We start from the raw sequence: 23,192 nt of genomic DNA, 5'->3' as shown, positions 1-23,192 counted from the left end.
GTGAAACGTCTTCCTAGACAAACAACCAAGTTCAGTTGCTTTGACTGAAATTGCTTTGGGGTTAACGATGACCTGGACAAAAGAGAACATTCATAGGCTCATTAATCAGATCCCTCAATTACGATACCATTTTACTTTTTCGAATTAAACTGTACACAACCTTCGTTATTATAGAAAGTAACCACAGGAGGCAGACTTGTGTGTCATCTTGTATTTCAGATAAAAATGCAGACAAAGAGGAAAAAAAGAAGTCAACTGTAAAACACACATATCACTTGTAGCACTGTAGCAAACGTACTGGGAAACATGATACAAAAATTAATAAAAAGCATGAAATTAGAATGTGAGGGCATACTTATGGTATACCATACGGTAACATATCCCCTCCCCATGCTTCCAATGAGGGTGCCAGCTACAGGTAAGACATCTCTGTAGATGCACAAAGACAGAATTGATATTCATCTTCACTTAGACTATAGTTGATGGCAAACACATGCACTTCCTTATGCACAGTGATGAATCACACAAGGCCTATAACTAACTGGGGAGAGAAAAATAAACTAATTTGGTTCCCCAGAGCATACTGATGACACTTTAACCTTTACATTTAAAAACATGGGAAGCACCAAGCAGCCAACATCATCTCAGGGATCAGTCTGGTACGGATATGAAAAATGACAACCACAATACAATAATTAGGACTTCTCCTTCTTCTTCTTTTTCTCCTTTTTCTCCTTCTTCTTCTTCTTCTTCTTTTTAGTTGATTTGTCTTTCATTGGTTTCCCATTGTCCTCATCACTGCTATCACTGCTTTCATCTTTTTCTTTGCCGCCCTTGGATGATTTCTCCTTGCTGTCTTTGTCTTCCGCTTTGACTTTGCTATGACTTCCAGTGGACTGCTCCTTGTTCACCTCTTCCTTGACCCTGACATTTGGAGATGGTATCTGTCCGCGGGACACCGTTATGAGAATCCTCTCCTTCTTCATCTCCTCTTTCAAGGAGATGTTTTCCTGCGAGATGCCGTGGCTTCGGCAGTCATTGCGTTTTGTGTCATGTTTGCTTCTGTGATCTCTTTCGTCCCTCGTGTCTCTTTGGTAGTCTCTGTTATTCCTGTGGTCTCCTGAACCTCTACTGTAACTGTAGTCCCTGTGATCTCTCTTGTCTGAGGGTTGTGGGAGTTGGGTGCTGTTGTTTGAATGGCCCGGGTGTCCCTTGCTGTCCCCGGAATGCTTGTCCATTTGCACTTTCTGCTAAAAACACATAAAAACAAATTTGCAGCATGAAGATAAAGAAAGGGGGTATAAAAACAGATTTAGCTTTTTATAACATTTGATGGGACTAAAATATAAAGTCTGTCCTGGGAGTAGAAGAAAAGCCATGGGGTTGAATGTGGTATTTAACAGTCTCATAAGTATTCCCAAACGCAAAGTGATTTTTTTTTATCTGTTCGTCTAATTTATCACTCGTATATCATCATTTGTCATTTGTATCATCATTTGAAAAACTTGGTATTTTTCAATGAGAAATGATTTGTGAATCTCCCTCTATTTGTTCAGATTCTTTTGAGACTGCACTCTTTCACACAAAATCCACAAATGCAGGGAGCATGTCACTCAAAAGAAGTCACCTGACTCGTGTCTTTTAAATCACAATGCACAGATCAGGGTAAGTCCACATGATCGAAAACAACCTTCCTTTTTTTCTGTCGTTCTTAAAAAGTTTTCCCTCCACATGGCCTCGACTCAAGAAATATCTGCGTCCACATGAAACCAGTGAAAGTGACTCCAAACGCTGTAGTACACATGCCAGGCCTGGATGCGGCGCTGCCACAGAAATACACCAACAACAGAGAAGAAGAGACGGGGAGACGCTGTGGAGAATCCAAACACCGGAGAGTTTCTCTCCAAATCTGGAGACTTCCCAAATCCTCCTCCATCCTAGAGAGAAATGTGTCCCTGTTTCTGGTGTTAGTGGAGACTTTTGTGCTGTTCTGGACTCTGATGCACCGATCACTCTGCAGTCAGTGTCCTCAACGAGCAGAGGGTGCTGCTGGGAGCCCCTTCCCCGTCCCAAAGCACTTACAGATGGGCCCTTTCTCACTAGATTTAGAGACTTGGGGCGATGGCTGCATCGTAACAAAGAAGTAACAAAGTATGCGATTTCACCGTCCCGACGACAACGCCACAGGGGAGTCTTCAAATCTTCCCAGTGTGGGACCCGGTTTCAAAGATACCGTTTTCAGGCTCTGATAACTCTGGCCGACCTGAGGAGGGTCGGCCAAAACGATACTGAAGTTGTGTGGTTACAGGAAAATGCGTCTCCGTGTGGACTGGCCCTAAATGCAGTGATTTATATCTGTATCGGTCATGTCATAGGATTTGTTGACAATAAAAATAGGAAAACAGGAATTAAACTTACACTGCTAGGGTTACTATGATGGTGGATGGCTGCATGGTTTTCAGCACTATTCAAATCTCCAATGAACTCCTCACATTTCTGGCAGTAAAACCCAATTACTGGTGTCAGGAAACTCAATCCTGCAGAGGGACAAGAAAGGCAGCATATGGAATGGTTTAGCATGTGGAAGACACGAACAGGAGCATGGGATTGTGGTTAGAGAAAACTGCTGTACCATCCTGTTTCAACAGTCCTTCCAGTTCTTTCATCAAGGAATCCATTTTATTTATCCGGATTTGTTTCTCTTTCTTCCTATCCTCATCATCACCTGCCTGGGGAAAACAAGTAGTAGATTTCAAAATGAAGGGGTTTCATACTTTATTCAGCATCAGAATGTTTAAGTTGAACACATTAGTCAGTGACACAGCTTGAAAATCCATTACCTTGTGTTTATCAGAGGATGTCTGAGATGTTTCACTGCCATCTCTTTTTTCCCGCTTCTCCTTTGTCGCTTAAGAAAGAAAGAACAATATAATCCTGCATTTTAGATCACAAGCATTAAACAATAAAGACGGAGAAGATGAAGCACCAAGCCAGGTTGCATCAGTTTCAAACTTATTGGGTACACCTCTACATTCAGCTGTTGCAAAATCGTATCCTTGACAACTAGAAAGAAACAGATCCTTGACACAGATTATAATTCTACATGAGACACTAGGCAAGCAAACGCACACCAAAATAAACATTTACCATCTGGTTATTTCAACTGGAAATACAGTGGGTACAGAAGCATTCAGACCCCCTTGAATTTCTCACAGCAGAAAGTCTGAATACTTATGGCCATGTAATATTTCAGTTTTTTGTTTTTTTTTAAATAAATTTGCAAATCATTCTACAATTCTGTGATTTCTGTCAAATTGGGTTTGGGTTTAACGAGTGACCCATTAACTGGACACGTTCAGCTGAAAGCGTCTGATTGTTGCCATAGTGACGGCAGATGTTAACAGGAAGCGAATGCCTGGCTATCTTTGTGAATGCCTCTATGTTTAGTTTTTCATCACAATGTTAAACATAACGTGACCTCCCTGATCAGTCTTTATAGTTTTGTTTGAGTAAATGTGTCAGTGGAGTTTTGTTTGTTGCTTGTTGTTGCAGTAAACAGGAAGAGAGCGTGTTCTTCCTGGTATCTTTCTCTAATTTATTTTCTAAATAAATCTATATGTCTTTGAATCTTGTTTGTGTAAACACGTGTGCATAGAATTTTATTCACCACTTTTAAAAAAAGGAGATTGGTAGTCCTGCCGTTGTGGGAAAATAAATGTAAGTCAAGAGATTAACCTGATGCTCCACCAGCCATGTTCCCCTGGTGTTGTAAAACAGATCTCAGAGTATCTCCTTTTTATACAGTTTATGAGTATCTCTCTTAAAAACGTAATACTGTTTTCATTATCTGAAGTCACTATGGCAACCACAGGGGCACTCAGTTGAAAGTCTCCAGTTAACAGGATCACTCGTTAAACACCGGCAAGTCACTTAGAATTTTGCAGTTTTTACTACTACAGTGTTGCATCTATGGCTACTGGTAATGCAACCACATAAAAGTCTACTGTACTGGGCTATTTTCATCATCATTATGCTCTTTTTTTTATTAGACAGCACAGAGGTCTGGGGCTATAGCCCCGAATGCCCAGGTCTAACAACGCGGCTGCTGTCAGCCTTATCCTTTGTGCAGCAGTAAGAACAGGTCCAATTATATACAGTATGTTTTATTTGAACATGTTTCGAGTAGGCCTGTGAATATTCTCATTTTTCCAGGTCATAGTTATTCCCAAAGAAATTTCAGTCAAAAGCAACTGGACTTGGTTGTTTGTCTATGAAGACGTTTCACCTCTCATCCAAGAGGCTTCATCAGTTCATGTACGCATCTGACCAGGCTGATGCTTTTGACTGAAATTGCTTTGGGGATGTTTCGAGTAACTTGTCTGATACTGCGGTGATGCAATTATTTGAAACAGAAGGATAAAAACAATGATAAACATAAGACGTGCCTGTGAAAAGTTTTATAACTTCACATTTAACGGACGTAGTTCAAACTTTTGGCAAAACCAAAAGCCAATCAAAATAAATGTAAAGGTGGACCGCACTGTGAAGGCATGGTTAAAACGTAGATGTAAAATATAAAAAAAAACTACAGTTGAGTCAATTAATTACAGGATTCTCACCTTTGATCAGTGACTGTAAAGACTCCAGAGCTTGCCGTACATTGGGGTTACTCAATGCTGGCAGTGGTAAGCCTGCTGCTGTTCGGACCGAACCAGGAAGTGCAGGAGTCAGTTGTTTCTCCTCCTGTTTCCCCTGCATCTTAACCATGATCTCGCTTATGTTTGCTGTGCCCAGACCTTTTAATATGTTCTTGATCTTCTCACACTCTCTGCTGTCCAGATTGGCAGAGGCAACGCTTGATGAAGTCATTTGGAGAGGTTGCTTCAGATCAAGCAAATCCCCAAAGCTACTGAATATGGACTTGTTCTGATGTTGACTGCCTGAACTATCCATTTCCTGTAGTTGGGCATTTTCTCCAATCTGGGAATATGCTGCAAAAAGTGCAGTAGTGGATTTATTAGCTTGTTTTCCTCCAGGATCTTCATTCCCATACAAGAACGACTCTTCATCTTCAAGCTCATCAGCTTTCAGGACTTCAGCGTCCTCCTGACTTTGTGCCTGGAGCCAAGAGAAGTCACTGCCTACTCTGTCATGGGGAAGGAGCATACTGTCATTTTCCAGTGATGCTGAATTCTCATTACTGTCATGTTGCTGATGTCTGTGCTCAGGCATGCTCTTCACTTTTTTGCTTTCATCTGAGGCCTGTAAAGAAGAGATTGCAAGTATGACAAACACTTAACAGATAGTACTTTGTTATCTTGCTTGGATACTAATCAAATGTTTCTATGTTTTGGGAAGTAATGACATTAATGGTACAACCAAGTGTATGCATGCTATTGTTTTACCTGCTATTGTTCTCCCATGCATTAAAGTCATTGCCTGCCAGCACAAGTCTAATGAAACTCAGGAGAAGCGTGAAACCCCCAAACTAACTGCAATGTTGAGGAGGCTGGAGTGGTATCACGGTGTTACGGTATACCAGGGTATTTACAAATCCTGACGGTCTGATTTTCGATACCGTCAAAAATAAAGAAGCTCCTCTTTCTATTAAACCAACGCCATGTACTACACAGTGCGCCCCACTAGAGGTCACTTTACTCTCTAATGGTTGAACAGTCAGCTGAGCTGGGGATGGTGGGGATGATGGTATGGTGATTTTTCACCACACAGTACGGCTCGACTCGCCTTGCTCTTTTTTGGTTTTCCATTAACAAACGTTGTGGATAGTACGTGGCACTTTTTTTAGGACTATATCAGTCAAGGTTCCAAGCAAGCTGAGTTAAGCATGTTGTCATGACTGTGCAGGACACAAAGGAGACGAAGGCATTTAAAAACGTGATGAAAACCCAACATTTCCTACAAAGCTGCTTCCTAATAAAAGCTTTTGAATACCAAAAAAAAGACACTTTTTTGGAACGTGTTGCAGGCCTCAAATTCAAAATGAGTGAATACGAACATTATGTATCTTATCGTTGTAGTGTTTGCAATTGAATATAGGTTGAAAAGGATTTTGCAAATTATTGTATTCTGTTTAATTACGTTTTACACAACGTCCCAACTTCATGTTAATTGGGGTAGTAAAGTCTTTGTTCATAGTGTGACATTTTAAGACTTGAGTCACCAAATTTCTGTTGGCAGCTAAATACAACTAAGATAGTTTTAGAATACAAAACCATTGACATTGCTTATAAATTACCAATAATAAAAAATGAAGGTTATTGTTTTAATACAGAATAATTACTGATACATTTTTTTACAAGAAGTGTTAATGCTGCAGAATAACATTAAAAATACACTTCTCTTACTGGAATTATTGTAGTTGTAATAGCCGTTTAATGCATTCACTTCACGATGCATCATACCTTAAAATTCAAATTCAAAAATAAAATGAAGGCATTCAGAGACATGTGGTTGTGCTGCTAACTCTTAGTTAGGATTCCACTGCGAACAACCTAAAACAACCAATCAGAGGTAAGGAGTCGATAGTTATTTTATTTTGCTAATTCATGATCCGCCTCTAAAGACAGGTCGCTGCTCCATCAGGTTGGACAGCTGCTCACCAGGGTGCAGGTAGACAGGTGGGAGACCGAAGAGAAAAACTGAGCTAAGAGCTGGCATATTTTCACATCTTACTCTGTGAATTAAGGATTTATTTAAACCAAAAAAAAGTTGGTGATTTTGAGATCGCTTTGTTGATTTTTATGTGAGTTTGAATGAGGTGTGGATTAAGACAAGTTAGAGTTTATTTGGTGTATAACCGGGCAGCCATACGAGAGAGAGTGTTGGGTCATCCTTTGGAAAACTCCGTCTTCCTTATACAGCCTGTCAGCGGCCGCTAACCTGCCTTCACCAGGCTGACAGCAGACATTTACTGACACAAAATGGTTTTCCAGTTGGCTCCATAAGAAAGCCACAGTGTTTATGTATTGACTCAAAGATTTTATTTCCCCGCCCACCATAGCGAGTTAGAGGAATCTACCCCTAGTGACACAGACATGTGTCATAGACAGAATGTGAGTATGTAGAAAAGGTTAATACTTTTAAGACATAAAGCCTATACAGAGGGATATTTAAATTAGAAAGCTGTCTATGTAAATTGTGCTTAACTCAGAGCCACAAAAGTACATATAGTGTAAACTAAGAAAACTGCAGGGGGTTAGGGCAATGGGCGTTGCCACACACACATCTGAGCGAATATGTTGGCAATTGGTGATCTCTGGGTTGATGGCGACCAGCTGGAAAATTCTAACATATCTGCCAAAACGAATATGAATCTGTTTCCAAAGATTCTGTTACTGTATTGCCTATTTCTCGCACTGTGTTTTCAGAGACATATTTAGTGTGCCTTTAAGCTGTAAAATGAAAAAAAAAATAGAGCTAAACAGTACACTAAAATACATCTCTGAAAACTTTAAAAATAAAGTGGATATATTAGACAAAGTTCATTTTTTGCACCACTAGATACACATCTATTTATGATTTATACATGCTACAATTCACATATCAAACTTTTGTGCAGATGAAAGCTGATAACCAACTGAAACAAAGCATTTTTGAGAATGAATGATGAGCTCTACCTGAATAGTGAGAAGGGCATCCTTGAGGGTGGGCAAGCGCTCCTCCAGTTCTTTACTGTTCATGACCAGCTTCAGTCCTTCTATCAGACTATTCCCTGTCCGATTATTACTGCTGTTTACACTGCTGCTACAGCTGTAGCTGGGGCTCCTCTTTCTCTTTTTGTCGTTGCCATAGCTCTTTTCACCACTGCTGCTGCGTGACTTGGACCTCCTAACCCGGCTCTTGCTCCGTACTTCACTTTTCTTCTTGCTTCGGCTCGGGCTCTGACTTCTACTGCGACCCCTGTTTCTGGCTCTGCTTTTGCTTCTTGCTCGACTCTTGCCACGAGCATGACTTTTGCTCCTTCCTCTGGTTCGGCTGCGTGCACGACTTTTGCTGCGTGCTCGACTTTTGCTGCGAGCTCGACTTTTGCTGCGAGCTCGACTCTTGCTGCGAGCTCGACTCTTGCTGCGAGCTCGACTCTTGCTGCGAGCTCGACTCTTGCTGCGAGCTCGACTCTTGCTGCGAGCTCGACTCTTGCTGCGAGCTCGACTCTTGCTGCGAGCTCGACTCTTGGCTCGAGCTTTCCCGGGGCTTCGACTGCAGCCTCGACTGTGGCTTTTGCTCCTGCCCACATGCTTCTGGAACTCAGGGTCCGATTTGAATGATTCTTTCAGAATATTAGCTGACTTAAATGCATCCGCCAGGTTATATGCCATGTTCCCTTTGAGATAGTCTGGGAAAGGCTTGTTTGCTGCAATGCATCTCAGGAATTCCTCACCAGCTTGATCACTGAAAAGCAGCATGCGTTTTCAACGTCAATAAATAAATAAATATACATTACAACATCAGTGCAACTGTTCCTTCTTAGACTTAAACAAAATATGTATTTGAACATATACCTGCTGTCTGGAGGACGACGTTCCACAGGAGTGGGTTTCCACTGTGGGACTTGAATGTGCGTTGGTTGTGCAGGAGGGACGATCTGCTGGCTGCCTCCCAAAGCAATCACTGTACTACGGTCTATGGTGAAGCTGCTACAGTGGGGCTGAGAGTATTCAGAATTCATGTTATAGTGTTGTACAAGACAATGCAATAGTATATTTAGGATAATACTTATTTGATTTACAAATAATAAAGAATTTGTTAATCAAAAAAGGGCCAGTTGTATTGATGTAACTGATGTTTTTTCTTTAATCTCTGAGTGTACACTGGATACAACACAGTGTACACAACCTTTAACAATTTCCCAGGGAGCCTCTCAATCACTGCATCTTGCTGCAAATTAAATGCTTACAGTGTTTAATAAGTTAATTTAAACCTGTGTTGTTCATAGTTTACAAACATCTTGTGTGTATTATCTATAAGAGAATGAATCAAACACAAAAAATCAAGCTTCCATTAAAGCAAAATTTAAAATTTGGCCATTTTAGATTTTTTTGTTAAACTGTGTGAACATCTGTTTATATGTATTTTTAGCAAGGACACATCACCAATCTTATTTTATTTCTCAATACCTTACAATTTAATCAATAACTAATTTAACCAGTTTTTAAAGTGGCTACATCCTGCCGTTGGATCTTAAGTCCCCCTGCAAGCAGGCTGGGCTAGCACTAACCGACCACTGAAAATGATCCTGTCCAGCAACCGCAATCAGCCTCCCTTCGCCCAACAAGCACCGTGAAGGCCTCAGCCTGCAGCTGCATTTCCATGGCTCCCTCGGGCAGACGCCTTCACAGTGCTTGGAGGGTGGAGAGAGGTGGTGGTGGGAGCTGACCTGACTGCCGCAGCTTCTCTCCGTAGACGAGATGATGGATGAGATGGGTTCATTTTGGCTCTAACTAATGTAACAATATTATTATAGTAGTAGGCCTATTATAGTAGTATTTCTCAAATAATCAATAAGCTGCTATTCCTGGTGCAGAAATGTGCACATTCTGTCTCTCTTAATGGTAAAAACACACATGCCGGATGAAAAATGAAGCTGTGTGCTGTAGTGGTGAATAGCATCTCTGCACGCTGTTACATTGATAAAATGTAATTAATATCTTCCCTTATGATGTATAATTTCACCCACCCACAACCCCATCCGCTGTTAATCAGAATGTTATTTTTTATGAACACACCAAACTGAAATTTGAGTCGCAGTGACCGCAGACATAACTGCAATCTTTGCATCAGTAGTACTTCCGCTCACATTCACTTTATCAGAGACTATAATTTGGTGAGATCCACTGGCATACAAAGATTAATTTAGCACGGTAGCTTGCCGACACCCCTTAACACACAACTGCAGTACATATCCAGTTTATGGATGTATATGTCAGAGAATGGTAGTAGTGGTACAATGTGCAACATGTTGCCAATGCTGAGACCAAGGACCAGAGAAAAGACGAAAAGGACCATCTTAAAGAAAGACAGCAAACAGGTTTAAAAAAATGTTTTGATTTATTTTGTATACGTTTAATGTCTGGAAACGCAAATAAATTATCGGTAAATACACAATGTAAATGAATGATGCCTTTGATGTCCACCTGATCATGGATACATTTGCCCTCCCGCCAGTCACAGCAACCAACGCATTGTCCTTCTGTGAATTGCCGACAGGCAATGGGTTGAATATTGTATATAGTGAATGATTGTAACTGTGTGTTAACTATTATCATATGGATAGACATTCAGTTGTTTTGGTATCATATGGCATTGAGTGTTATAGTAATTGCTTAATAATTAGGCCTAAATGGATACTGTGTTTGAAATGTCTGCAGTTCTGTATTTTGACAAAGACATCCCTGGTATTAGGTCTGGGCTTGGCATTGTGCGTGTAGGCTGTGTTCTGGTCATGCTGTTAATCTAGCTGTTTATCTAAATCTGTGTGGAACGCCAAGTTGTATTTTGTATTCAGTGACATTGCTCAGATATTGGTATGATAGCAATTACAGTTCTGTGACACCCCTGAAATTTGTTCCTAACCTAAAGTGACTTGCACTGGTAAGCACCGGCTATCAAAGTTCTTTGGAGCCACCACTGTGTAGCAAAAATCTTAACTGTGCCTTTTTAGCCAACAAAAGGCATCATTAGATCAATAATATTTAAATGACTGCCAGGGTTTTTGAATGGATTGGCAAATGACAGGCAATCCAGATTGTATAAACTTTTAGAGCATCGTAATATTATAGCCACATATTTGACAATGGATGCCATGATAATTTTATAAACAGCAGGGTTAAACATTCTTTGATTGTATCTAACATACACTCAGTTTGAACTTTATTTTAACTTGATGGGCGCACTATTGGTGAAGTTGATATTTAAACAAGACATCAATAGTACTGCTGCACAAGTGGTCCTGTGCTGTAAAGGCTGTCACTCCATCCATAGTCGCCAAAATATTTCACTCTGGATAAAGTGTTGGAACAAAGTACTGACAGACCCCTACATCTATCCTTTTCACATTAAGTTAATCTTTGGATGATGAAATGAGACAAATTTGCAATGTTGACCAATAGCAAGTTGTCTTGACAGTGTTGAGGTAAATGAGAGCTGGAGAATCCAAAATTGGAGGAAGCTATCGTAGCTTACTAGATGAAAGTTAGCAACCTCATACACTCTGAGAGCTTTCCCCCTCTCTTCAATATCTCTTTATTCAATTGAATTATGTGCAATGATGTACTGAGAACAAAATGCCATTAAACGGTGGCCTGGCCTCGTAAAAAAAAAAAAAACTTCAGTCCTTACATCAGAATGCAGAGAGAACCCAATATTTTGCAAAAACATAATAGGTAAATTTAGCTCTGCAACTTTCTGGTGTGGCCAGGCCTTCAGAGTCATACTGCTAACATGATTGAAAATAACAGGAAAAAATGCATTTTTACAATTTATAATTTTTGGTCTTTGTAAAACTACTTCCTGAATATAACAGACCTTAAAAACAGGTGCAACTTTCACTGCAAACTTGTTTTTCACATAGGCAACAACCACAAACAACAAATAAAATTTTGAATTTTGAATGGATCCTGCTCCTTTTTCTTCTTTGCTTTTCTGACTTCCACAAGTCATTTTGCTCTTCATTGTCAGTTCTGGACCATTCAAAGGTAACTCTGCTTGAAAAGAGAACAATATAAAATAGAAGACTCAGCTTGTCATCTAACTTTTCCTCTCCCCATTTGCTATTGAGATGGGGGTTTTTATGTCTTTTGGGAAAGGCCATTGTCACCTTCTGCTGTGAGCACCAGTATTAAAGCAGTGTTAAATAAGGCAAGAGAAGACTGCGATATTATCCATTGTCCAGGGCCCTTATTTCTCAACAATATGTACAAAGAAGGGAAATGGTAAACTGTGCATGCAGAGCTTGGAAATGATCAATCTAAATTTAAGAATAAGCATATGTGCAGGTATAATTATGCACACAAACAACAAGACAACACAAGTCCATTAAAAGGAAAACAACACAATAAACCAAATGTAAATAGAAAAAGCATTCTATGGGTACATTTATTTTTAGACAGTGATTTAAGGTAACTTAAGTAGTCTTACTCGATCACTGTATCATTTTAGGATTATATGACTTCACTTTGTATTTTTTCCTTGTTGTGATAGTTTAAACTTTCAATGTTCACACCACTACATTTTAATGTATTACCTTTACTCATTTGGCACATGCTTTTGTCCAATGCAGCATGCAAAATGAAGTATCCTGGTAAATCAGTGGTATACTTTCTTCTGTAGCTCTGGAAGCTTTCATCCTCTTTTCCCAGCTATAAAAGGAATGCTGCAAAAACCTTTCTGCAAGGTCCAATGGTTCTGCCAATTAACTGCAAAATATGGGAAGCAATGTAAAGGACATTGTCTGTCAAACATTACTGACCACACTTTAGAATAAAATATAACCATAATATCACAATTTTTACTACATTAAATCACACAAATCTGAAGCAGAAACTCAATTTTGGAATATTATGTAAGCTATAACCACTAATATTTGAAATTAAAAAAGGGTTTGCGTAAAAGTTTAAACCTATGCAATATGTGGCATAGGAAAAGCACACTACCTAGCTTTTTCTTAATAAAGAAAAAATAAATGCTCTGACCAACTTACCCATTTTGATGTAAAGCAGGTAAATGGTACTGCCAGGTCCACAGGAGGAAAATGAAGCGCTGATCTGTGCTGACAAATTCGAAAGCACTGTCTGTTGTCATGCAAGTGGAATGAGCTCTGCGGTATGCTTGTCAGGAAAATTGGAAGTTTGTTAACAGTAGCCAGAATATAAAGATGAAGTATCATGAATTACAAATGGTTCTGTGGACAAAAAATTGTTTGTGGCTGCAAACAATACCATTTTACTTGTAGTAGTGTTAATAATTAACTGTTTAACCGTTTAAAAATATGAATTTTGATCAGTTAAAAATATTATTATTATTATAACAACTTAGAAATGAAAGTTATAAGGCTGTGAAATCTATTTGGTAGTTAACTGGTTAGTGCTGATTATGCACTACAATGGAAAGCTGTGACATTTGCAATCGATAAGGATAGGCGAGTTAAAATCAGCCGTCCTAATACAGGGTATGAACTTTGGAGCTCCCTTTTAAAAAATAAAATAGTTCAGTAAAATAGCTTAGTTATGTAAACAAACACTTTACTACTGTAAAACTGTTCTTTTTTTAAATGTAACACTTGCAAAAAGCATCAATCTGATGCATTTTGAGAGAAGTATGAATATATATATATTAGAGCAGGGCTATTCAATTAATTTGGAATTGAGGCCGGTTGACGAAACTGATCCAAAATGAGGGTTAAGAAAAATATAAGCGTCACATTAATGGATATTGTAAAACACTACAGCGACATAGTAGCAATAGGCTTCAATGTGCAACAGCATAACAGCTGATCAAAACAAGTAGTGATAGGCCAACTCAAAGCAACAACAAAAAACAATCCTTGGTAAATTAACACTTCCCTCAATTATTGGACTTAAGTACAAGTTTGAGGCTCTTGTCCTTTACTTGAGTATTTTATTTACATGCTACTTTATACTTCTACTCCACTACAAATCAGAGGACACATTCTACTTTTTACTCCACTAAAGTTATCTGATTACTTCAGTTACTAGGTACTTTACCAGGCTGACAAGCACATATGAAACATTAGTTTATTTATCAAAAACTGGACTAACACAAATGAACGTAACATAAATGCAGAGTAGCATGATTGTTCTGAAAATGCCTTCTCAACTTATCCTCTTTACACGCAGATATGGCTGCAGAGTAAACTCAGGCTTCACAGTGACAAAAAGAAAAACTTCTCTGTCCTTTCTCTGGTGAACTGACGGTTTTCTGTGTCAACCTTTCTTTTTTCAGAGTAGAAAGAGACATTGATGTGGTGATTTAACCACAGATTTAACCAGACAGAAACAATTGAGAACAACCACAGAGCGGAGCTTGGTGAGCTGCTGCCAAGAGGATTCAGAAACCACCGAAAAAGAGCGTAGCGGGAGTGTGCGGAGCATTGTTGCCGCGCACCTACACAGAGCGTGTGGAGCAAGTCTCCCAGCACGCCAGGATTTGACGCACTGAGATCAGACAGGACAGCAGTCAACATCGGCCATCACGGCCATGAATTACTGTTTCACACAGGCTTCTACTCAAAGGGCCAGGAAATATTCCATCGTTTGTTCGCACGTTCGTAGTTCACTGATCACCTGTGGTATAACCTCATGGCCCGTCCATGGCGAATTTCCCTGAAAGGTGAGTGATTCTCATGCCTGATAAACATGAGTCAATATAATGCACTACATCATATATATTATAATTATTCTTGTTATTGTTATTGATTATGAAGATCTGTGTGGTAACAAGATGATTAATTTGATAGAAAATGACAGAAAGGTGATAGTCCTGAGATTCCCATCACTCCTGACATGTCCTGCCTGGTAAACACTTCTCATAACTTGAAGAGCACGATACAACACTGACGGTTATTTACTGTTATGAAATTAAACTGTAATCGGTAGATTAATGTGCACATTGTAAAACTCCTCCCTGTACTAGTATTTATGTTGTTGTAATATAATATTGTTGACAATAAGTTTGTTTAAAAGAACAAACTATGTAGTTAATGAGGACATCAGGCTCAATCACAACTCCGATAATAAGAACTTGATTTAAGCTTAAGCTGAAGCCTTGTTTACCATCGTACTGCAATGATTTAATGAACTAGACCAGGGGTAGGCAATTCTTGTCCTGGAGAGCCACTGTCCTGCATGTTTTAGGTTTCTCCCTACCCTAACACACCTGAATCTAACGATAATCAAACTGGGACAAGCATCAGCTGCTTGATAACGAGCAAATCATTAGACTCAGGTGTGTTAGAGCAGAGAGAAACCTAAAACATGCAGGACAGTGGCTCTCCAGGACCGGAATTGCCTACCCCTGGACTAGACTATCGTGGTGGAGGAGTGGTATAATGGTTGTGACCACTGGTACGTGCCACAGAGCCACTGGTCGCGACCACTGATGAGCTGGAAGTGACCAGTTGCTCTAGCGCCCCTAGTGGCAGTAACCACTGGTCCCTGCCAGAGACCATGGTCCCTGGACATAGTACAGAATCAGCTACAACCCCTGCTGATTGCCTCACACAAAAACATACCATTATCAAACCTCTTCACGATAAATTGTAGGGTTTTTTTTCCGCATGAAAAAATATCTCTAAAAACCACAAACACATGTCAAATCCATGGCACAATTCAAACGGGAACAAAAATTATTTCAATCCAGCCACAGGAATAAATGCAACAGAAATTCATAAAAAGGTCCCATGTACCAGAAACGGCGGGACTTTGCCACTCTATGAAGTCCATAGTAAAAACCTATGGGTCTGAAACATGCTTCTTACACATGTACCTGCACCATCTTCTTTGTGGACATGCAACTATTTAAGTACAGACCTTTTCTACGTAATTCCATTGCTAGGCAAAAGCGGTGGTCCTTGTTAACTTCCTGTCAGCCGATGTCATTCACATACACTGCAACAGGAAATAAACTAGGACTGTTTTGAAATGTTTATGTTTGAATCTTTGATTAGAGCCCTACGTGCTATGGCTTACGATAGATATCCCGCACTAGTGTAATTTTAGTGGAGGGCTTGAAGCTTCAGACATACCAGCTTTATGTCACGCCCCTCTGGAGTTAGCAGACATAGAGCTGGAAAAGTCATTCTTACGTACACTCAGCGGCCACTTTATTAGGTGCACCTGTCCAACCGCTCATTAACGCATATTTCTAATCAGCCAATCACATGGCAGCAACCACATGCATTCAGGCATGTAGACATGGTGAAGAGGATGTGCTGCAGTACAAAGCAACATCAGAACAGGAAAAAAAGTGAAGGAAGTGACTTTGAACGTGGCATGGTTGTTGGTGCCAGACGGGCTGGTCTGAGTGTTTCACAAACTGATCTACTGGGAATTTAAGGCACAACCATCTCTAGGGTTTACAGAGAATGGTCCCAAAAAGAGAAAAGATCCAGGGAGCGGCAGTTCTGTGGGACAGAACACAATGCCTTGTTTTAGCCAGAGGTCAGAGGAGAATGGGCAGACTGGTTGGGGCTGATAGAAAGGAAACAGTAACTCAGATATCCACTGGTTCCAACAGAGGAACGCAGGAGAGCATCTGTGAACGCACAACACAGCCTACTTTCTAGCAGAGAGGGAACAGCAGCACACTGACACTTTATTAAGCCCCAGGTGAGCCTAATAAAGTGGCCGGGGAGTGTAGGTATTCAATTGGAAAAACGGAAAACTACTTTAAGGTTAAAGAGCACATCTTTACACTATTCATACCTTCACAAATCACGCGACGTGTTAGTTAAAGAGTCTTCTGACACGATGAATGTACTCAATGATAATAATAATATATCCTCACGGTGCTCTATCACGACGCCTCTTGACCAGCAAAACCATAGATATCTATTAACAAAAATCTGTTAGCGACCCCTTCATCTGAATCAGGTGCGTAGCTATCGTGAGCTAACTTAGCCAGCGGAGCTACCTTTACACGCATATTGAGTACGTACACTGATGAAATGCTCTCTTGGTGGTCTGTTGTGGAGAAAAGGGCTTTCCGGTGCCGAAGCCGAAAAGGGACTGCAAGGTTCAGGTGGCAAGTGTCCAGGAGGAGGGACACTACAGGGCCCTCTGTGTCTGAAAGGAGGGCCGTTGGATGGTGGAAGTCCGAACGGCGGCGGCCCGTGTATGGGTTTGCCTGGGCGGTACATGTCCGCGTTAAAGGTGGAACCTTATCACAGAGTTGTGAGCCCAAATAAAGAAAATTAAATAAACTCTTAGCAGTCGTTCCACCCGGTTGCGTGTCTGATGGGTACGGTCTGCAGCGACTGCGGCTTCCACCGGAACATAACACAGTGATTCAGTAAAACATCCGGGCTCGTCTTCTTCTCTGGATGACTGGCGGATTGCACACATGTTTTAGGTGCATACCGCCACCCACTGTACAGGAGCGTGTGACTTAATGTCATTTTACACTGTTCTCTCTCATTCTATTCACCGACCCTTTGTCTTTTCAAATGGTGATTGGTATCCACCTCCCTCTCCTTCTGTTCCCAGTATCCCCATCAGATTCCACTCCCTGAACCCTGACTTGAACATCCGTCTTTCTACATGCTGCAGTCAGGGGCGGATTAAGGTGGGCAGGGGCCCTCTTTCTCTTTGCCCCCCCCACATTATTAATATGCGTTATCAGAAAAAAAACGTTAGCACAGAAGAAGAGTCCGCAAAATCCTGTCAATTTAGGAATTTTCTGTAGTAGATCTTAGTCCCTGTGTTCTTTCAGTCGTGCTTTTCTTTTTTGTGCTCTGCTGTCACATTTCCTTTCTGACATTTTGCCGCTGTACTGTGTGGTAACAGTGGGTCATGTTATCATTTAACAACAAAACTGACCTCATGAACCTGGCCACATGATGGCAGCTGATTGGGTCAATGTGTCACATATCTACCATATCTGAAGTGAACATGACAACTTACCTTACATTATAGCCTAAGTGCAATCAAACATTCATCAGTATCAAGCCAGTATCAATACACCGTCCGTTTCACAAAGCAGGCGAGTCTAACCCTGAACTCTGAGTTGATCTACTCTGAGATAGGAAACTCTGAGTTTTCGGTTCCAGAACAGCTGATTTGAGTTAGTTTGATCAACTCGGAGTAGTTTCACCTGGAGTTAAGCGTGTGCACCACAAGTATAAAAAGACAGCATCAATGGAGCCCTCATTCGACGAGTCACCATGGCAACGGGGAAGAGGAGGGCTACCTTTTTCACACCACTGGAATTGGAAATATTAATGCACTCATACAGTGAGTTTGAGCACGTTTTTCAACTAAAGTGTAACACCGCTGCAGCAGCAAAAGAGAGGGAGACGGGTCAGTGTGTAAGTTTTAATGTAGTCCTTTGCAATCACAATAATATCACAGGGGAAACTGCTTGAGTGGGAGCCTATTCATATATTTCATTTAGGTGCATTCCCGTGGGCGAGAAGCGCACTTGGCAGCAGCTTAAGATGAAACATAAAAACATTGTTCAAACAGGTAAAACATCGGCACAATCTCATGGTGACGCCTCATTTTCAGCATGTTTTACATTGTAAAGTAAATTTACCGTAAGTGGCTGTTTGACTGTAGGCCACGGTTGTTTTATCCCCAATATAATTGTTTTCACACACATACATGTCACTCATATAAATCATGTTCTGTTAATTAATTAAGCCTATTTAAACTAACACAGACTTCTGCTCCGCCAACAGAAAGAAAGCAGATTCCTGTAAAACAGTTGGTGGTCCAGCACTGCCACCTCTAACGAATGCAGAGGAACTGGCACTTAGCCAGGGTTTAGGAAGACCAGTGGCTGAGGGAATCTGTGGGGGGAGCACATCCTCTGAGCTCACCCCCAAGACACAAGTGCTTTTATAAAATGTAATATATATATATATATATATATATATATATATATATAATTTTTTTTTTTTTTTTTTTTTAAGCCTATCCCTTATATGACTTTTTTTTTACTTTTGTCCCAACAGATTCTGATGGTGCTCTCTGCCTGGTGGAGCCCCCTCACACCACAACAGACCTTGTTACTGTAACCAGTCAAAGACATTTATAAAATTCATGCTGAAATTTATATTTTTAAACTGACAAAGAAACGCAGTACTTGGACCGACAGATCAGCAGGAAAGACCTAGAAATTGAAATACTGGAGCACAAGTTAGAGGTAGGTGCATGGTCACAGGTGAATGATATTCATTATGTTAACAATTGGAACATTAACTAAACTAGCGCTTGTATTTGCAGGAAATAAAGAAGACTAAATGGAATGTGTATGATGTCTTTATTTGACTGCTGTGGTGGTGATGACTCAATCACTAAAGTGATGATGGCATATGATGTCGGCAATGCTGCTCTGCCGTCCAGAACAGCTGACAGGTGGATGGGGTCATCATCAGGGTCTTCAGTTTTTAGGGCAGGGTGTTGCTCTCCTCTAATAGTGGCAATATGAAGAACAACACATGCCACAATAATATCACAGGCCCTCTCAGGGGTTACCCTGAGGTGACGTAGGCACTGGAAACGGGTTTTCATCAGGCCTATGGTCATCTCAACCCGGGCTCTCGTCCTGTAGTGAGCCCGGTTGAAGTTCTGTTGGGGGCCTGGTTCAGGGTAAGGGGTCAGCAGTCTAGGTTGGCATGGGTAACCCCTATCACTCAGCAGATGGCCATCAAACTCTCCTGTAATGTAAAGTGGATATATTGGAGTATAATAAAAGGAGGGAGACAAGTGAATTATACAGTATTGTGTAAATCTTTAGGCTGCTTACCACGTTGCAGTCTGTTGCTCAGGTTAGACTCCTGATAAATCCTTGAGTCATGAACAGACCCAGGCCCCTTGGCCTCCACACTGGAAATGATTATGCAGCATCACATACAATCTTGACAGTGCAGAGAATGACAGATGTTGAACTATGATGCCGTCTTTAACATTTGAAACAGTAGTCAATCCACATGTACCTGCACATATATGTTGTGAGTCTAAAAGTGCCCGTAGGTGTGAATGTTGTCTGCTCTGTTCGTCTCTATGTGTCCTGTGATAGACTGGCGTCCTGTCCAGGGTGGACCCCGTCTCACGCACGATGTCAGCTGGGATCGGCTCCAACCCCCCCGCGACCCCGACAGGGACAAGCGGTTGAAGATGAATGAATGAATGAATGAATGAATGAATAAACTTCCTATTCACATAAACTACTTTATTATGGGATGGAGCCGTGATGGGGATGTGTGTGCCATCTATGCAGCCAATCAAACTGGGAAATCCTACAAGAAATTAAAATTGAACTGAACTGAATTGAGCAACTGAGGTTGCAGCACAATGCCACTGACAGAATATTATTTAATATTCATTTAATGGATCTCTACATCTTTCACCTGCAATCCTATGGAACTCCTCCTTGATGGCTCTGACAGGTTTATGTCCACGGAAAATGATAAAAGTGACTAGTAGTCGTTTCAGGGCGAGGCACACTTTTCTGACCGCTCTACATACAGTTGCCTTACTCAAGTGCTCTGCATCTATGACGTTTTATTAAAAAAAACTCCCCTTTGCAAAAAAACGCAGCGCAACGCACAATAACTGCTGGGATGTGAGAGCATGACTTCAGTTGGTAATGTTGGACGTGTAAGGATGGATGAGGTTGTTAATGTAAATGATGGACTGTGACGAGAAATGGTACCGGTCAAAAAGCTAATTGTCTGGAAATGCAAGAACCTCTATGCGCGGCCTGATAATCATCTCCCGACGAATATTTAATTCTCTGTGCAGTAATGCTGCACCTTCATCCACGGGATCATTATCAAAAGGACGTTGTCTTGATGAAATTTGCAGCTGATTTGGAGACAGTTGCAGTGAAGGTATTGCATGTTGGTGAAGTAGGTTCACATACACATTTGCATTCACCCTGCCATGTAGCTGTAGAGGCCCAACTCCTGCTGCAGAAAAACATCCCCCAAACCATGACACTTCCTTTGGGTTCAGTCTTTCCCCAGTCCTACTCCCAACATAATGTTTCCCATCAGACCCAAATAAAGTGAACGTGCTCTCATTACTGAAGTCACTCTGGACCAGTTCTCCTCTGTCCACACAACATGCTCCTATATCTTGTTTTGTCCTCAACTCAAATATATCCAGTTTACTATCAGAGGATGAAAGAAAGCAGAACATACTCACATTTAAGAAGCTGAAATGAGAGAATTCTGACTTTTATTATTATTATTATTATTATTATTATTAAAAAATGACTAGCTAATTGTGTCAGAACACGATTATGCCATAAGAACCCAAAACTGCAGGTTACCCTATGGCACACCATTTCCATTCTATTCATTATGGCAGCCTTTGAAAGTGGAGATTATTGATTTTGTGGATTGACCGTCTTAACCCTCATGTCTCCCTTAAATTTGCTAACGCTGGTACCACTCGTGGCTGACGACGCCCACGCACAAAACACTGCTATAAAATCATTGTCAATATTTTTTTCTGATTTTTTCCCCATAAATCTCTTTAACACCTTCAAACCTGCTCAAAACTACAAAAGATTCAATCATTTTCAGGATTTTAATCTTTTGAATGACAGTTTTATTATTTTTAGTTTTAGTGATTTATTACAAAAAACACAAAAAATGAAATATTTTCCATATAATAAATAGTAGGTTGATGAAACTTTGCTGGTGATTAGAGTCTTGGATTTGTCGAAGATTGACAATAAAATTGATTTGATTGCGTTAGTATTTTTTATGCAGTTCAAGATATTGACTCTGTTACCTCTCATGGCTGAAAATGCCCCATTTACTTCTATATAACCCCATTTTTTAATCTCACTGCCATTACACTATAAAATCATGCATTCTGCAATGTCAGCATTTCATCGAAAAGTATGATATTAGACATTTTTACTGTATTCCACCAGATTCAACCATTTCCCATAGGCTGATGCATGAAAACCTTATATTATGTTATATTATGTGCCACGTGACTACCAGGGGTCCCCAAGTTTGTGTGTGTGTGTGTGTAAAATAATTTTTAAATCCACATCTGATTCATCAATGTTTACATTCATTGTGCAAACTTCAACAACTTTAAAAACTGCAACAAAAGAGAACACGACAGAACACATCTGAAACCAAAGAACCTAAGCTTTGGATGTGTGTGTGTGTGTGTGTGTGTGTGTGTGTGTGTGTGTGTGTGTGTGTGTGTGTGTGTGTGTGTGTGTGTGTGTGTGTGTGTGTGTGTGTGTGTGTGTGTGTGTGTGTGTGTGTGTGTGTTAATTTCTAGCAGCATGTCCTGCAGCATGTCCATTCACTGTTAGGATGGACAAGTCTTCAGTGTCATCTCCACTTTCAGAGGAATTTTCAGGGGCACTCACAGAAGTGGAGCTTTCAGTGTCAGACTCCCCCTCGAAGCTTGTATTTTCTCCAGATTCAGAGTCCTGCAGCTCGATGGCAGATAAAGGATCTGTGACCATTTCTAAAGCCTCTTTAATGTTGAAATGCATCTTCATTTTGACTTAGGTTTTTCCTCCTTCTCTGCTCACTATTGAAATGACCCATGAGCAAAGCTGCATGTTTACCTTTGGCTGCCAGGTGCACAGTTGTTTTTGTTTCCCAGAACAGCAAAGGCAGGAGGCCAGCACCTCTTCAAAGACACGCAAATTTTTTATGCAGTTCAAGAAATTGACTCTGTTACCTCTCATGGCTGAAAATGGCCCATTTACTTCCATTATAACCCCATTTTTTAATCTCACTGCCATTACACTTTTTTTTAATCGAAGCCTTCCGTTTTGATTGAAATGCCTTCCGGTTATACTGAAATGCTCTCACACAGTATACTGAAATCCTTTCACACAGTATACTGAAATCCTTTTATACAGTATACTGAAATGCTTTCACACAGTATAGTGAAATATTTAAGTATATATACCATATATTGTTTAAATAGCGTTTCAGTAGTGTTTATGAAAGCGTTTCACATGTATGTGTGAGAGCGTTTCAGTAGTGTTTATGAAAGCGTTTCACATATATGTGTGAGTGTTTCACATGTATGTGTGAGAGCGTTTCAGTAGTGTATATGAATACTTTCACATGTATGTGTGAGAGCGTTTCAGTAGTGTTTATAAAAGCGTTTCACATATGTGTGAGAGCGTTTCAGTAGTGTTTATGAAAGCGTTTCACATATATGTGTGAGAGCGTTTCACATGTATGTGTGAGAGCGTTTCAGTAGTGTTTATGAAAGCGTTTCAGTTGTATGTGTGAGAGCGTTTCACAAGTATGTGTGAGAGCTTTTCAGTAGTGTGTGTGAGCAAATAATCTTTCACTTGTATGTGAGAGCATTTCACATGTTTGTGAAAGCGTTTCAGTTGTATGTGTGAGAGCATTTCAGTAGTGTGTGTGAGAGCATTTCACATGTGTTTGTGAAAGCGTTTCAGTTGTATGTGTGAGAGCATTTCAGTAGTGTGTGTGA

General features: G+C 40.4%; 1 protein-coding gene across 2 annotated transcripts; it reads right to left on the bottom strand.

Moving 5' to 3' along the window:
* Positions 1–232: 232 nt before the first annotated feature.
* Positions 233–16,980, bottom strand: LOC310953553 (uncharacterized protein). 2 transcript variants are annotated; one of them, XM_083922623.1, is made up of 8 exons: positions 16,691–16,980; positions 8,520–8,665; positions 7,638–8,409; positions 4,620–5,262; positions 2,841–2,908; positions 2,633–2,729; positions 2,419–2,537; positions 233–1,250 (listed from the first exon to the last, which is right to left on the bottom strand). In XM_083922623.1, the coding sequence occupies exons 1-8, from the start codon at positions 16,889–16,891 to the stop codon at positions 696–698; spliced, it is 2,601 nt and encodes an 866-aa protein (XP_083778749.1). In that variant the 5' UTR covers positions 16,892–16,980; the 3' UTR covers positions 233–695. The 2 variants fall into 2 exon arrangements, with proteins under 2 accessions (XP_083778749.1, XP_083778750.1); XM_083922624.1 differs by having other exon boundaries at positions 233–1,247.
* Between the last annotated feature and the right edge of the window lie 6,212 nt (positions 16,981–23,192).

Source organism: Echiichthys vipera, assembly GCF_963691815.1.
Source record: "Echiichthys vipera genome assembly, chromosome: 11".
In the NCBI taxonomy this organism is placed as follows: Eukaryota; Metazoa; Chordata; class Actinopteri; order Perciformes; family Trachinidae; genus Echiichthys; species Echiichthys vipera.
The sequence above is the reverse complement of the archived record's forward strand: the minus strand, read 5'-3'. Positions and strand labels throughout refer to the sequence as shown.

Excerpts from the sequence above, each read along its gene's own strand:
- LOC310953553 (XM_083922623.1), bottom strand. The coding sequence starts at position 16,891 with ATGTACCGCCCAGGCAAACCCATACACGGGCCGCCGCCGTTCGGACTT. Across the intron at positions 2,909-4,619 it reads TTTACAGTCACTGATCAAAG|CGACAAAGGAGAAGCGGGAA; the intron begins GTGAGAATCCTG and ends TTCTTTCTTAAG. Across the intron at positions 2,730-2,840 it reads CATCCTCTGATAAACACAAG|GCAGGTGATGATGAGGATAG; the intron begins GTAATGGATTTT and ends TGTTTTCCCCAG.